The sequence below is a fragment of the Mixophyes fleayi genome, chromosome 5, assembly GCF_038048845.1.
Source record: "Mixophyes fleayi isolate aMixFle1 chromosome 5, aMixFle1.hap1, whole genome shotgun sequence".
NCBI classification, from domain to species: domain Eukaryota; kingdom Metazoa; phylum Chordata; class Amphibia; order Anura; family Limnodynastidae; genus Mixophyes; species Mixophyes fleayi.
The window spans coordinates 227033319-227051290 of NC_134406.1; the positions used below are offsets into that span (position 1 = coordinate 227033319).

The window sequence follows — 17972 nt, forward strand, 5'->3', positions numbered from 1 at the left end:
TCCCTCAAATTCTAAGTATCTTTTTTATTACCCTCTCTGCAGGTAATACAAGTCTATGCTCTTACCGCAATACCGTCAATGCTCTTAGCATTCAAACATTAGAAGATGCAGGCAGCATGGTTATGATGTCACAGGGGAGAAACAGATACAGTCTACTACTGTTGTAATGCATGGATGATGTCATACTTGCCAACATTGAGTTTTTGTCCCCAGGGAAGTTCGGAGGGGGCAGGTCCCGACAAATCGTGTAATTTTGCCCCCCAAAATACCCCCCCCCCCCTCCCCCTCCCGCGACATAGTTGACATTTTGGCACGGGGTGGGGCCAAAATGGTGCAATTCTCCGCAAGTTGTGTCACTGAGGCTCCCTTCCTGCCCACTTCACTGGGCAGTGGGCAGTATGCGGAAGAATTGCCTGCTCTCCAGGGAGTCCGGGAGACCTACCCGGAATTTGGGAGTCTCCCGGACACTCCGGGAGAGTGGGCCAGTATGTGTGTGGTGTAGTTTATTGCCAAAATTATTGCACATTTGTGATGTAACTGTGAGATGCTCTTTCCCCACTAGAACTGCAATTTGAACATATATAAGAAATAGGAAGGAGAAGCGCTGAGTATAAGTCTGGCAATAATTAACACATATCAAAAGGGACATTTGGAACAGTCTGCTGAGAAGGGTATGAGATCTCACATGGTAATTTAATTCCCTGGAGAGTTTAGCCTTGTCATGTGGATTGTTTTATAAATTCAGTTTGCTACTGAAAAGAACATTTCACCAGTCCGTGGAGTGAGGGATTCTTGGGAACCCTCTTCCTATTGCAGGATATTCTTGTGGCAAAAGTTCATATGTTTTCTATTTTCCAGATTTGTTGTAAGGAGTTCATTTTAGCTTCGATATCTGTGTAACCCGTGTATTGTGATCAGTGTGTGATATTAGCATGACCGCTGTATAGTGATCAGTGTGTGTGATGTCAGCGTGACCTGTGTATAGTGATTAGTTTGTATCAGGTCTGACCTGTATAGAGATCAATATGTATCAGGTGTGTCTATAATAAGTAGATAGAGTGGTACGGATTGATCAGAGCAGGGGGCACCAAACTAGTATTTTGTCTAGAGCCCCATGCAGTCGTAATCTGACTCTGTCATGACAATGTTTGTTCCTACAAATGAAAGTCCAGTGAAAATGCAAAGTAGATAGGATTTCATTATCTAGCCATTCAGTTTAGGCCTGTATTGGATGGTTATTAAGGCAGGTAAACAAAAGATCACAGATCCTAGACTGAAAAGTTACCATAATAATGCATTTAAACAGTCGCCTCTTATTTGCAGGGATCAGATTTCAACAGCAGACAATGGACCGGTTACTAGGTTTGACTGTCTAACTTCTATTTTGGCATCACTTCAATACACTGCACAGTAAGTTTACAAAACCATAACATAGATTATAGTAGTTCCATTCAATATGTGATGCTTATCAGACAACAACATTAAAATTAAGTTTCCAGAAATAAAGTGCAATACATTGTCACGAACATGCTCCCAGCTGCCGTGACTTTGGGGTGTTCGCTGTATGAGGTCACACACGATTTCAGCCCGCAGTCTCTCACTACCTATCACACAGGTTCTAGACCTACAGAATCGCCCCCAAACACAGCGCTCTCACACCCCCACACACTTCAGGTTCTGCTACCACCTATTGAAAACGGGCAATAGGACCCCAATATACTGTTCCACACTGTCACACAGGTTTCTAGCTATCCACAAACTAGCAATACCCACACCAGCACACACAGGGTTAACTCTTCACACCTGCAGACTGTTACACAAATGTAAATGCAAGCACACTCAGCTTGTTAATAAAATGTATCAACAAATCACACACTGGCATTCCAACGGTTAACGTGGTCTCTTCTTCTAATAGGCTAATGAATTCGTTAGAGTTTCAAGGACTCAACTTATTAAATTATAGATTTAATATACAAAAATACAGGGCATTCAGATATAGAGAAAAATAATGAATAACAATTAATTGACATAACAAGCAAAAACAGTTTAAAATAAAAAGGGTTACATTCAGATTTGCACTTACATGAATTGCATTCTGGCCAAGGGAAATTTGGCTAGGAAGATGGTCAGCTTATCAATGTGATCTGATTTCCCAAAAATTCTGACAGTTTGTTCTTTCAGAACACCAGTTTATAAGCAACAAGATATGGGATGGTCTTCACAGGGGCAGTGTTTAATGCTAATAGGGGGCAGGGATGTCCCCTGGGTGTCACTATACTTTGCTCACAAATATTCCCAAAGTCTTGACCTGTGGGTAATTCTTCACAGATATTTCCCAGAGAAATAACTCCCCGTTCAATAAACCGGTCATAATCTCCTGCACATTTAAATACCAAACATGACGGAATTATGACAATGTGACATAGCTTTTCCAAAGATATGTGATTTTAGCTGTTCACAGATATTCCCCATACTTGCCATTCACAACCCTGGTGTGTTTTCTGCTCCTCAGTATGGAGTACCACCCAGATTTCCCAAAATATGAACTATGACCAGGGCCGGATTAACCCTAGGGCTAACTGGGCTACAGCCCAGGGGCCTCGGGCATCCAGGGGGCCCTTGAAAGTGCTCTGCAGCAGTATTGATCGGTCGGGGGCACCCCCGGCGCGATCAATACTGCTGAGCACTTTCACTGCGGTCCTTCCCCGGCTCGCTGTAGTCTCCTTACTGAGGAGATCTCGTGAGTCTCACTCTCACGAGATCTCCTAAGTAAGGAGCGTACAACACGCCGGGGAAGGACTGCAATGCCAGGAGAAGGAGGTAAGTGCCTTGGGGGTGGCTCGGCTCACCAGGGGGAGGGGGGGTAGGGGGGAGGATCACAGGGGGGGCCTCACGGGGGAATGGAGGACCCCTTAGCCCAAGGGCCTCCATTACCTTAATCAGGCCCTGACTATGACAACATTTTTCTTTGAAGGTCATATTTCTATATACCTGTATAGGCTTTCACATGCTGCCTACCAGGATAAACAGCTGTGATCGGCCTCACAAAGTCTGTTCAAGTGTCTAAAGCTAACAGTGAGAGATCCTGGAAGCTGCTAAAAGTGGCAGGCTTATCTCCTCACACTGGGATGTGCAAAGCCATCAAACACATTTACATCAGACTCTCTGTCTTTATATTTTACACTTTAAACTTATCAATGGATTCATTTGATACAACCTATTTACACAGCAGTTATGAATTATCCCTTATAAATAACTGCAAGCTCTCTATGTTCACGACATACATGTACTGTCTAAATCAGTGTATTGTCTGAGCAGTGTTTCTTCAACTTCAATCCTCAAACACCCCCAAAGCCATATTTTGAGGATTTCCATCTGTGGGAACAGATGATATCATTTCTGACCTTGCCAAATAGATTAACTCACCTTTCCATGATTGAGGTCATCTTCAGAACATGACCTGTACTTGAGGACTGGAGTTTTCAAACATTTTGTAAAGCAGACATCCTGGAATACATTTTACCTCAAAAGGCACATTACAACTTTGAACAAAATAAGAAGGCAATACAAAAACAAGACACTTGAATAACATTTGTGAATATTAAACACTTTATTTAAATTATATTAAATTTGATAAATAATAAAGTTATTAAAAATTATGTATCTACCTATCCTATACTTCAACTTACAATTTGTTTCTCACAGACACTGTGAACCTTTTGATCATCAGTCCTTACTAATAGAGATGCTCAAATTTGTTCCAAAATGGTCCTCAAACTGGTTTGTTGAATCAGCTTTAAAGATTAAAAATTTGCAATAAATTATAGAACCTTAGATAGATAAACTAAAAATTTGTGAAAAAGCCGACTTGAACCTGTTTGAGCCTGATCACCCATCACTGTTCGTAGCCACAAGATCAGAAGCCGTTACTAATGTCTTCTGCCAGATGACAGGTGAGATTGATCTAGAGAAGTGCCAGGGAAATGCAAGTCACCATAGGCACCTGTATATGCCTTAACACAATCTCTGCTATACAGTTTAGCCATTTATGCTTGAACATATCATTGCAGACTGAAAATTGAAGATTGTAAGGAAGAAGCAGTGAACCACTCACCAACTCGTTCTGCCTCTAGATAAGATTATCTACTGATAATGTACACAGCAACAGGGCCATCAGGTCACATACCAACACTCCGCTCATCAACAAACAGCAAATAGAGCTGTGGATAATGCAAAGACTGAATTCGGTCCACTAACAGCTCTATCTACACTAGCCAGAGGTATCTCACTATTAGAACATTAGACGTTGAAGTGAGAGACATGTGGTGGCATTTTATGGAAAGTCGAAGGACTGCGAACTAGAACTTAGAGCCTCAAATTCTAACTTTAAACTGCAAACCCAAATTAAACAAACCCAAAATTCCAAATCATACTATAAACAAGTTTAAGTCCCTCGAACAGGCCAAATTTGATCATATTTTGAACTGGTTCAAATAATCCAAGCATCTCTACTCACCACTGTCCTTTAGTTTATCCCAATCCAGTCTTGTTGTTATAATTATTGCTTATAAAGTGCCATACAAATTCCATAGCACTGTTCAGTTTTACAGATAGTGACTTGTAGAAGTGAATTAATAATAATAATAATAGATAAAGTTATTATTATTATTATTATTATTATTATCTTTTATTTATGAGGTGTCATTAGAGTCATTAAGTTATGAGAAAAGGTTAGACAGTTTAGGCATGTTTACTTTAGAAAAGAGGCGTCTAAGGGGAGATATGATCACTATGTACAAATACATTAGGGGTCAATACAGAGAGCTTTCATGGGAACTTTTTACCCCAAGGACCATACACAGGACACGTGGTCATCCCCTAAGGTTAGAAGAGAGGAAATTTAACAACCAGCAAAGGAAGGGGTTCTTTACAGTAAAGGCAGTCAATATATGGAATTCATTGCCAGGGAAGGTTGTGATGGCAGATTCAATAGATATGTTTAAGAAAGGGTTAGACAAATTTTTAGCGTAAAGGTGTATCCAGGGATAAGACCGTTAATTTAAAATGAAGGATAGTAGTGGATATAGGGTAAAAATAGGACTGCAATATTGAGTCTGGGGGGATTTTCACAATTGAAACAGATTGGCGGTTGCTTACTCTGGATTAATTTCAAATATAAGTGCAGGATCGCAGGAGATCCAAAATAGGTTACTATGTAGGTGCCACAAAGGTTCCGTTGCGACATACATAGAGCATGTGACAAAACAGAACACTACATACAGGGCACTACAAAAAAAGTGCAATAAATACAAACTCAGCTGAGAACAGGTGTAAAGTGCAAAGAGTTAAAAGTGAATTCCAGAACAAAGATAAATGGTAAAGGGCTGTAGGGAGGAGGGGAGCGAAATAACAGAGGCAAACTCTGGGTACATCAGTGTGGGCGCCACTAACAGGATCAGGGCAATGATGGAGTAACAAAGGCAAGAGATAAGAGGACACACAGGGGCAGGGAGCCGAAGGCAAATGTAAACAGGAGGAAAAAGATACGAGGATAAGAGGGCCCTGCTCAAGGGAGCTTACAATCTAGAGGAGAGGGAGAGACTAACAGAAGACACAGAATGGGGAGATAGGGTGGATTAGAACTCAGAGGGGAGAGCTGAACAAGAGTAAGTAGGAGCAGAGGAAGAATGAGAGTGAGGTATAAAATGGTTAGTGAAGAAGGATCATGAAGAGGGGAAACGCAGGGCAGGGGAGAGGTTAGACAGAGGAAAGGTAGGCTTCCCTGAACAGATGGGTTTTAAAGGAGCGTTTGAAGCTTAGCAGGCTAGGGGATAACTTGATAGAAAGTGGTAGATCGCTCCAGAAACGGGCGGCAGCACAGGAGAAATCTTGAATGCGGAAGTGAGGCGTGGTGACCAGATGGGAAGACGGCAGCAGTCGTTGGCTGACCGTAGAGAGCGAGACGGAATATGAATGGAGATGCTGGAGAGGTAAGGAGCAGTGGAGACGGCTTTGTAGGCGAGGGTGAGGAGTTTGAAGATGAATCTGTAACAGAGGGGGAGCCAGTGTAGAGCTTGACAGAGTAGGGAGGCAGATGAAGACCAGCGAGAGAGGAAAATTAGTTGGGTTGCAGCATTGAGTATGGACTGAAGAGGAGCGAGATGAATGTGGGGGAGGCCAGTATGGAAAAGACTGCAGCAATCAAAGTGGGAGATGATCAGAGAGCGGATGAGAGTTTTGGAGGCATCAATGTAGAGGAAGGGTCTGATCCGGACTGTATTACGGAAATGGAAGCTTCAGGATTGGGCAAGGGATTGTATATGGGGGGTGAAGAAGAGGGAGGAGTCAAAGGTGGCACCCAAGCATTCATCTTGGGGAGAACAGGAGATGTTGGTAGTACCAATAGTGATGGAGAACATGTACTATCTACAAAGTGGTACAATGGTAGAGAGGACCATGTTCATGAACGTTTACAATCTAAAAAGAGTATAGTAAAAGCTAGGAATATCAAACATTTCTACAGCTATAACAACTATAGTAATGGAATCTTTGTGTTTACGTAACATATGAAATCAGCTCCCGGGCTTTTTGCAATCTGGACATACTTAAGAGTGCATTTTTGCAAACACACAAAAAAAAAAGCATTTTTTTGTGCAAGATCACATCAAGAAGGAGTTTTTCAGGCTGTGCAGCTGCCTGAAAAAAATATTTCTGATTTTCACCTCGATTTGAACACAGTGAGCAATACTTCCCAACTTCTGCTGTCTGATCCAGGATAGGAGGTTAGCTGGCAAGTGTGGGAGGGGGCTTAGTAAGGACAGGGTTTAACAATGCGAAATTTGGGAGCCTCCCAGACACTCTGGTAGAGTAGGCAAGTATGCACAAGAGGGCCTGATTCATGTTCAAACGTACGCCCATTTGCGTAGGGGTATCTTAAATAAAATAGCTCTGTGCAGACACGAACTTTGCAGCAATGAACGCAATTGCATGCAATTCATGTCTAAACGCAAATGACACTGATGACTGCCTACGGCTTGAAGGGCGTAATGGGAGAGGGAAGGGGCAGACTAACATAGGAAATGTGCAGTAAGGACATGATGAGTGCGTTCCATCACAGATGAGGAAGATTCAAGTCCTGAGTTTCTCGTAAGTACGTTTCAGCCATATCATTTGCCACTGTCATGGAACACACGGTATAGTGTTTGTTTTAAAAACTACACATATCCATGGGACTAGTTAGCACAGAAAATGTGAATGCAAGTAAGATAGGCCATAAAGATGCATTGTATGTACAGTATGCATTAAAATCTTGATATATGTATTTAATGTTAAATTAACAATCCAGATTTTTATTAATAATTATACTGTGAAAATAATTTTTAGTGTATGTGTTCTGGTGTGACCTTATATTGCACATACGCTTGTGTATATACTGTGTGTATACTACAGTCTCTACATACAGCAAGTTACATTTAGACAAAATCAAAATGCATCTTGAGATCCGCTTTGAATATGGTTGGAACACCTCTCCAGTTCCGTGCAATTTTTAAATCGCAAGTAGTGTTTAAATTGCATTCAGAGTTTTATCAGGCCCTGAGTGTGTAAATATACTCCAAAAGGGCATAGGCTGTTAAACGTTAAATTATTTTCCCTTTAAGATATGAAAAATTAGAGGATTTCTAATGTGTTAAAAATAAATTTTCAATAAGGATATTATTGCTTTGAGATATATTCTGTGTTAAGTGAAGCGGCATTCCTTACTCTATTAAATTCCACATATACCATAGATAACTGCTGTCCTGGAATGTCTGGGTGAGTCACAAATTTCTAGCAGTTCTACCAGACTCCCAGGAGACCAGTGCACCCTCCCACATCCCACCCACTTCCCTGGTGAATACCACATGCCCCCCACAGACTGATGCACTGAATTGGGGCACTGTGCAGCCGCAATGATGTGATATGCATGGTCACCCCCCCTCTCCCGCCCCCCCACACACACACATACTCTGTACCTGGATCTCCCCTTGCCTTAAATGTGGGCATGTATGCCATATACTAATTAGCTCCTGTTCACAAATTATAATCAACAATGCTCTAAGCACATTCTGCCAGCAGTGCACCTCTGCACACAAAGTATACCAGCACTACCACATATACCTACCAGAAATTAATCACATATTATATCCAGCGGTACACCAAACACATTATACCAGCAATAACAAATTAAACATGCAGTCCTGGAACACATTATACTAGCAGGTCCCCCAGCATACTATGCTAGCAATGCCCCCAATATATTATACCAGCACTGACCTCACACAATACACCTGTAGAGCTATACATCATTATTTATTACACAAACAATATCCCCTGCTGTTAGTAATTCAATGTCCAACGCATGTTACCAGCAGTCCAGCCAATATAGAACACTAAAAATGACCCCACACATAGTAAGTAACTAATGCCTCCAGTATATTATAACCAACAATATCCCTGCTGGTCACAAGGCCATAACTCATGCTGTGGGTTACCTCCTAAATAAACTCATTCTAAAGGTCCTGTTTCAAGGTCAGATGCCTTCAAACTAGAGCAATCAGATGATTCACAGTTTGTACATACATTAAATTACATACAATATATTTTTGGTATTCAAGCAAAAGATGTACAGTCTTTTCAAAAGGTCTACCTCAGACTGGTATTGCTGTGGTTGGCTGAAGAGTCTAGGAGTATGCAATCAAGCAAAGCAATTTGAATACAAGGTGGAACTTATGGAAGATCTATAATGAACATGAGTCATTTCAAATTCTAAAAATGTACAAAAATGTCAAGCGCTTGACATTTTTGTACATTTCTGGTTTGTTAACGGTCTGGTGAACCCTGGTTCAAGCTGCAGGGTCACCTTTATTATACACTGTTTTTAGAATTTCAACCAAGGACTGTTAGCGTCGGGGAGGTCCCAGAAGGGATCATATGTTCTATTTCAAATTCTGCGTCATCAAAAAATTATATAGAATTTATATAAAATTGAACACGTGGTACTTGCCCTAAGGTGGTCCAGAATTGTACCTACACCCAGGGCAGCATGCTTATCAAGAAAAACAATACAAAATTCACGTTAGTAAACTATAAAAAATAATAGAGTTATTCCCAATCAAAAAGATGCTTCTGAAAGCTTAAAAATTGGCTTGGTCATAAAAAGGAGAAAGCTCCAGTTATGGGATTCCTTGAAACAGTACTGGTTTTTGACATTTGTTTCTTGTTTTTGAGATGTGAAAAAGTGAATAGGAGATAAAACAGGGTTTTTTTTCTGTTTTTTGTTTTTAACCAGCCGGCTCACACAAAGCAGATTGACACCAGACTGGCCGACCTATAAGACTCCTCTTACTGCTGCCAGCCAGTCGCCAGGGAGCTGAGCATCACCCTGCTGCACTAGTGACAAATTTTTGTTTTACAAATTGTGTCAATAAGCATCCATAGGAAATCTTAATGGATTGATAAATTGATCCCTCTGTTTTACACTCTGAACATTGTAAAGTTAAAAAACTATTGAGTGTGTTTTAAAAATTAGCCCACAAATGTTGGTAGATGGGCTTAAATTGTAATGCAAAATGGTATGACAGTCAATAAATGCATACTTTTTACTCTACATAAATGTACATATGTAGAAGCAATTATTGTAAAAACGTATTATCTACATTGTTATGTATTTAAATCCTATTGCCAACGATCATAACCCATTATGGTAAGCAATACATTCTGCTAGTCTTACATACACTTTGGACCTTAGACCATAAGGAATGTATATAACTCCCACAGAAACACATGTATGAGGATTATGTAGACCATAGAATAGGTACTGCTACTAAAGGGACCTTCGCATTTCTGCAAAAGAAGATGGGTGTAGATGTAGATTATAACAACATGCAGGTTTTTCTCTTTCTAACCTTTGTTTATTTAAAAGGATGATATATATTGATAGTAGCTATGAAGCAGTCTATGAACAAGACAGGCATTCAATAGTAAATAATTAACAGGGTCACTGATAACATGGAGAACAACATGAAAAAAATCACTGTCGTTACTTAAGATTTAGACAACATTATCTGCTAAATGTTACCGCGTGTTCCAACATATGTTTCCTCCCTAGAATGAAGTCTGGGGTGTATATTTACTAAACTGCGGGTTTGAAAAACTGGAGATGTTGCCTATAGCAACCAATCAGATTCTAACTGTCATTTTGTAGAATGCACTAAATAAATAATAACTAGAATCGGATTGGTTGCTACAGGCAACAGCTTCACTTTTCCAAAACCGCAGTTTAGTAAATCTATTAGCCCTGAGTGTGAATATTGTCATTCCACAAGGAAGGGTTACATTTATTCTGAACATAATGGGCCTGATGCCTAGTTGGAAACATATTGGATGTAATTTACCCTAAAAAAAAACAGCAAGTGTAAATGGTTTATTTACACCTACATGCTGAGGCACATCCATCGCAAGATGTGTTCAGCGTGCGCCTGTATCATACGCGTCAGTTATACATACACACATCCAACTTGGTTGTGTGTATCCCACATATGCATACACACAACCAAGCTAAGAAAAAAATGTTATCATTTGTTTTAGTAGCAAAAAACACATTCGCTATTAGGCCTGATATAATACATCAGATATAATATTCATTCTCGCATATCAAGGTAGCAAAATCCTGGAATAGATGAAAGCTCAATAAAGAGAAAGCCTATTAGCTTTAGAGGCTGAATTCGCAATCAGCTGATCAGAATCCGCTAGCAACTGTCATCAGCATCCGGGTGTATTTGCACCACCCCTCAGGCACCAGCAATTATAGCACATATAACATGGGTATCTACATCTCTGTTCGGGCTGCATCTGTTTACAACTATGAAAACACACCCTTACTGTATTCAGTCTACGTTACATTATCTTAAATCTGCTCTATCACCTAGGGGCCTATTTATCAAAGATCTCTCCCCTCTAATTTAGAGGTAAATCCCCGAAAACAGCAGTTTTCGGGGACTTACCACTAAATGACTATGTATTATTGCAGCATCGCAGCAGATATCTCAGATATCTGCTGCTTTGCTTCTCTCATCGGTTTACTGAGCACTCCCCATAACAGTGTATGGGAAGTGCTCAGTAACGCTATGTATCAATGACTGATACTTAGTTTTCAATCATGGTAATGTACGCCATCTGAAGCTGGCGCCATCTGAAGCTGGTGTACATTACCATAATTGAAAAGTTTCACTGAAAACAGCGCTGCTCTGACGAGCAGGGCTGCACAGCGCATGTGTGGAGGGATCATGTGATCCCTCCACACTTGCCTCAGGTTCCGTCAGACAGGGATCTCTGTGCGCGTGCCCGAGTTTACTGGTCGACGCATGCGCACAGGGATTGAAAGAGGGGCGAGCAGCACCGTAGAGTGAGGAGAAGAGAAGACTTCAGTGACAGGTAAGTGTTAATCTTCACAGGAGCAGCCGTTTTTCGGAACGGCTGTTCCTGTGTTGATTTTTTAATACATATGAGAAACTTTTCAATCAGCATCTATGCGATGAGGATTGAAAAGTTTCATTCATATTATGCGGTCATTGGTAAATAGACCCCCTAGTAACATATTATAAAGGTGCCCCACCTCCTAGCCCTGGGCTGCTCTGCTTCTCTTACTCTTTAATGTGTTATTAAACCCCCAATAAATTCTAGTTTGCCACCTCCATTTTCTAAACTGCAGCATGAGAAAGTCCACGATGCTTCACAGCTGATCCAACTAACTCTAGCTTCGGAGAATCAACAGACGGTCATTATTTTCCGATATTTTATTTGGTCATCACTCTAAAAAAAAAAAGTTAAATCTACTTTTGTCACTTGCAAAGCACAGGAAATGCAGATTTGATTTTTGCGTATAAAGGACATTACTCAGTTTATGCTGTGGCCATGTTTGGATACACTGTTGATTTGGCTGCTTGACAACTTTTGATTCTACCCTCCTTTTGGTTGATTTTCTGTTTGTCTCATCTCTTTGTAGCATTTTAAAATGTTCCACCAGTCAATTTAAAACATTTTTCTTAGTATATGGATCTCTCATTGCATTGTCCTTATTTGGAAAGTTGCATCTTATTGAAACTTTATCCTTTTGTTTTAATTTTGATTTGACTGTCAGGACACTGGGATAGTCCCCTAAATTAGGGACAGTACTGCCTAAATCAGGACAACTGGGAGGCATGTCTCTAGTAAAGTACATATAACAGGTTCTTGATATTCTCTTTGAAACATACTGGTCTACTCCGGGACTCCCAGAAGAACAGGAACCCTCCAGCAGAAGGGGCTTCATGACACTATTTGCGTCATCGAGGGCTCCCCCCTCACTGCGCAATTCTGCCACTGTGATGCGATCACATCACCAAGCTCCTCCCACACTTCTCACTTGACCTCCCCTCTGGAATGTCCTGGACGGGAGGATCTAAAACTTGGCACATGGGAATACAGTAGCAGTTCACTGGTTAAAATATAATGTCATGCAGTAAGTTTCTGTATGCTTCTCTGGTCTGACTTAAGTGTGATGTATGTGTCTGTTGTCTCTTCCTCTGGTTAGCTCAGTCTCTCTTGTCCACGGGCTCTGTGTGCTGGAAGGGTGAAAAGGGGCCCTTACACATGCAAGTTTCAAAACCGGTCTACAGACATACAACACAGATCTCATCACAGTTGTCTGAATAATGGACACCAGAACATCTCTCAAAACAGTTCACTGCTCTACTGAACTCCTCCAGGACTCACGTAGTTGCAAATATATAATGGACAGTGTCTCAAAAGCTTTACACAACAGCTCACACTCCATGCTTTGGGGATTGTCACTCTCACTCTTGGAGGCAGATTCAACTCCAAAACAATCCGCACAAGGTGCCTCTGGAATGGCGATATTTTATTTACTGAAGTATCGCTGATTTCTGCTTGCGCCCCATAGAGGTGTGAGCAAAAATCTGTGTTACTTTTTACCATAATAAGAACAAATGAATCTGCCCCTTGAGCTCTAAATTGTCCTCGCTGGCAGATCACCTGATCTCTCAAAATCAGGTCCGTCACTTCACAGGAATGTCTGGCTATCCCTTCACTAGACATGGTGCATCACACAGGTTACAGGTAACGGGGCTCTATTAGCATGTTCACATTCCTTGCTGACTAAACAGACTGACTTGACAGTTTCAGACTTGGCGCATTATCAGTGCCAGCACGCCCTAAATGCACTTGATGTCTATACAACTCCACTCCACTCTCAGAACTTTAGCCTGTGATTCTCTGAATGCAACTCTCTCACGGACTCTACTGTTAGTGCTCAGCTCAGCATATCTCCAGGCAACTACTAGGCAAGGTCAAGGCTATGTTGATGGGTTTGAACTTGACTCAGACACTTTGGAGGGAATTCAATTGGCCGCGTTACTGTAAAAAGTAAATTGGCCTGCGCACTATTATCGTTATTACGGTAAAATAGTGCGCTTAAATACAGTTATTACGGTAGTTTAAACGCAGGTTTTTTGCTCGCAGCTCCCTATAATAATAATAACGTTATAATAGTTATCCCGGTGCTACTTCGGAGGGAATTAATTAGTGTAGATACTGAGTACAAAGCATTTAGCAAGGCAGATACTCAGAGCATACAGTGAGGTATTTTATCTATAAATAATAAGGGGTCTGTTTAAAGTGGAAGGCCATATGGAAGACATTATACGACTGAATATCTTCCTCGACGCTATTTACCAATGCATTTTCACCTTGCAGCTGAGTGATGCTCTTACTGGCAGCAGTAAGACTGATCTTTCTGCTTCGCCAGACCAGTGTGGGAGCCTATGCTCAAGAGTCAACCAGCTTGCTGGTTCCCGCATGTGCAGTGGAAATCAAGCTGGACTTGGGCTTCCAGTCCCATGTTTGCTAAAAAATAAGAATATATTTTTTAAAAATAGAAAAAGAATATATTAAAAAAATAGGGGCAAGATAATTAATTTTAAAAAAATGTAAATAATAATGAAAATTCCAGAACAACTATGAACTTTTTTTACACTCCAAAGTTTACATAAATCAGAGCCTAGTTGCAAATTTATCTACCAGTGGGTATGAAGTTCAGACAAATCGATTCACTCATGTCTATAAATCTCTAACAATTTAAATACGTACAATCGGGCAGGTTGTTGGGATTTTTTTTTTCAATTTTAACATATATATATATATATTAATGGGTCAAGATATCTATGTGGCACTTAACCTGATGTTTGGATTTCCTGAACCCTGAGAAAGTAATATTCAAACAACACCTCCAAAAGTATGTGTGGCAGCCAAATTTCAAGAAACAGATGGTTAGTCCGGGTACATAAGAAAAAACAGATGATGAAGGACTGCGCCTTCAGGTGTAGACATGAGATAGAAAAGCAATATAAATAAACACTGCAATATAAATTAAATCAGTCTGAACAAAACCAACTCAAAGGGTAAATATCTAGATAGTGCCTCTAACGGGACACCGCGTATAGTTCACGTATACAAAATATATACATGGATAAATAAATAAACAAATAAATAGTAGTGAAGTCCAATGGTGACAGCATATAACAGCGTGTATCAATAAGGACCTTGAACACCATACAGTGTGGTGAATATTACAAGATAGGAGTCCAAATTACTCCAAGATAACAAGCGTACCAAAAGTGAAAATATAACCAGCTTATCTGTATGATGACTCCTTGGTCTTAGCGAAAGGCCGCTCAGCTGTCTCTAAAACGCCTTCTTCGTCCGCAGAGCTATGATGCTACACCGCTTAGTATGTTCTTATAATAATAATACAATTCGCATCATCGTTCTTTACAGTATCTCAATCATTTGCCAGATAGGAAAGAATAAATATTAAATACCATATGGTGTAGTATTTTGATAAAAGGTTTGAGTTGGTTTTGTTCAGACTGATTTAATTTATATTGCACTGTTTATTTATTTTGCTTTTTTTTATTTCATGTCTACACCTGAAGGCGCAGTCCTTCATCATCTGTTTTTTCATATATGTATATTTATTTATTTATTTTAATAAAGACAATTTTGTTTAAAACAACAGATCTTGAGAGATCTTCACAAACTGATTTGCAGATAGCAAACACGCAAAAATATCAGGCTTTTGCAGAAACTTTCTAAAAGACCTGATCCTCATTCAAAACTACCTGGCACAACTTAACAATTTTATACAAACAAATAACTCTCTTGCTAAAAATTCTTATTTTACTACTACCAATATCTGCTTCATCAACTTTTTAAACCGAATTCTAATGAAAGGATCATAAGCTTTAACACTTCTTATCTGGAACACATTGTGAAAATCATTGCTTTACTGCATCATTTGACGTATTCTAGTTAAAAATAAATTATTCCATGTCTTCCTTTTTAAAGTACATTTGTGCACCAGATTATAATCACAATGTATCCCCTTCTCACTAGGGATGTCCTCACTTCATTAGCTATTCAGATATTTTGTTTCTTCACAGGGCTCAAAAGTATTTCAGGAGATTAGTTAGCTGATGGTTGTAAGGCAGTGAACTGTGTGATTTTGGTAGTGAGGATAGGGAGAGTGTCATGATGTGAGGAGGGGGATTGATACAAGGAAAAAGCTACAGTCTAAGAGGATGTAAAGCTCCTGTAAAACTAATGAAGGAAGGTTGTGTTGTCAAGCTATATATGAAACTAACTTAATATTAATTCTACTAACTGACTGCACTGTTTAAAAACAATATGATGCATAGCATGGACTATTGTCTCTGTGTGTGTGTGTGTATATATATATATATATATATATATATATATATATATATAGTGTGTTTTGTATTTTAGCATCACTTGTTAGATGATTGTGAAAGAACAAGCCTCAGAGCTCTGAACGCTTGCTGTGTATTTTTAATTTTTCTATTTTGAGAACAAAAGTATGTTTCTGCTCCAGCACAATAGTGTCATTAAATATGAAAGTGGTACAACAGGTTTTTTAACTCCTTCTAAACTAGTTAATGATGCACTGTAAATATTAGCAATGTGTTTTATATCCAAATACAAAGGTCAAACTGCAGCAATTCGAAAGAGGTCCAATAAATTTTTAGCAGACAACTGATTAGATTGCCCCCCTTTTTGTTTTTGGGAAATACCAATTTAACAGTAGCGCAGAAGGAACTTTGAACAACAGGTGTTAATTTCGAAAACTCCAATAAACACTATTTCCCCTCCATCACATAGTATAAACCACACTTTCTGGAGTATGTAGATCAGATAGGCTGTCACTTCTACTCAGTTTAGGATAAGTGCATGATAAAATAAGTATAAACTAACCTTCCACATAGCCCCACTCCTGTTTGTCATGATCTCCTTGCAGGTCAGAGCCGTCTATATAGTGCCGGTCAGCCATCTGTGATCTCTTGCTGCTCCTCAGGATGAGTCAATCTGAACAGTCGCAGAGTTTAGCTGGAAGTGTGACCTAAGACATGCTGTATTGTATGTACATCCTCACTTTCCACAGCCTCCGAGAGCTGTCACTTCTGCCTGTGTCTGTGCAGCAGAGGGAAGGAGGCGATATTCTAATTGCTGCAATTATGTAATGTGTGCAGTGCTTGAGCGTCCACTAGGCAGATTTAGGTAATTGCCCAGAGGTGTCTTAGCGGTGGGTGGTGCCAGAACTAAAGATCGCTGGAAGAGAAGAACTGTAAGGAGCTGTGTAATTTGTCATTCGCAGAGGAGATAGATATTTATCACTTTAGCCACAATCGTAAAATGAGTCTGGTGAAAGAGAGTGAGTGCCTTACACTGAAAGGCTGTAACCTTGTCCATCCCAAAGTTAATATAGTGTAGATGATTTGTTAGGTGCATAGATAGCGGCCAATATTTAAATATTAAGGACTTTTTTTGTTAGGCAAGATTCATCTAGACATGTGACATGATTGGCCTTGGTGTAATGTAACCACAGTTCTGGCATTTTTAAGAAAAAAAATTCTACAGTGAGATTGCTGGTGCAGAACTCCAAACTGTCCCAACTCCAGCGGGACAGTCTCGGATTTCAGTGGACTGTCCCGCTGTCCCGACTGACTTACAGTTTGTCCTGATAAGTGAGGAGAGGTTTTTTTTTTAATTTATTTTTCAGTGAGTTTTAAAGTATTTATTAGTTGCACTATTGGTATAAATAGCTCTTGTTCCAAACCAGACTTTAAATAAAAGTCACACAACGACCTATTACATGGGCTGCAAATATGTCACAGGAATTACTTGATAAACAGCATCACTGGTAAAATGACATTTTACACATACCTATGACAAGACAAAAGTCATTTTACAGAAAATATAATGAAGACAACAGCTGATTTTCCTGACCATGTTTGTTTTACCAGTCTATAAATACCCACAGTGCCTCCTTTATCAGAGGCGCACATACTTTTGTGAGATGGAATCTACTTTTTCTACAGTCTGTATGTTGATCTGCCAACTGATTTATTCAGTCTAAAGCCCCCAAGCAGGGCCGGACTGGCCATCTGGCAGTTCTGGCAAATGCCAGAAGGGCCGATGGCTAGATGGGCCGGTTATAAACTGGCCAGCCCCATTACTCGGTGCACAGACTGTCATGCCGCATTCCGGCATGACAGTCCTGGTGGAAGTCTCCCTTCCCACCCTTCCTCCCCTATGAATGGCTCAATGTCACATGGGACGCGCACCACTTGACAGGTGCCGAAGAGAGACCACAGAGTCCATCTTGGATCAAACAAGGTAAGGGGAGGGGGGGTTAGTTTGTGTTTGTGTGCCAGTGTATGACTATAGTTTGTGTGTGACAGGGTATAACTATAGTATGTGTGTGTAGGCCAGTGTATGACTATAGTGTGTGTGTATGTGTGTGACAGTAGATGACTATAATTTGTGAGTGTGAGAGGGACAATATATGAATATAATGTGTG

The 17972-nt window shown here is 40.2% G+C and overlaps 1 protein-coding gene across 1 annotated transcript in view; it reads right to left on the bottom strand.

Annotated features, from left to right (window-relative positions):
• CA8 (carbonic anhydrase 8) overlaps nt 1-16749 on the bottom strand; it is a 67393-nt gene extending 50644 nt beyond the window's left edge. The window contains exon 1 of the mRNA XM_075213561.1: nt 16366-16749. Coding sequence (XP_075069662.1) covers nt 16366-16441 — 76 coding nt within the window. The 5' untranslated portion in view covers nt 16442-16749. The remainder of the gene's footprint in view (nt 1-16365) is intronic.
• Nucleotides 16750-17972: the final 1223 nt, after the last annotated feature.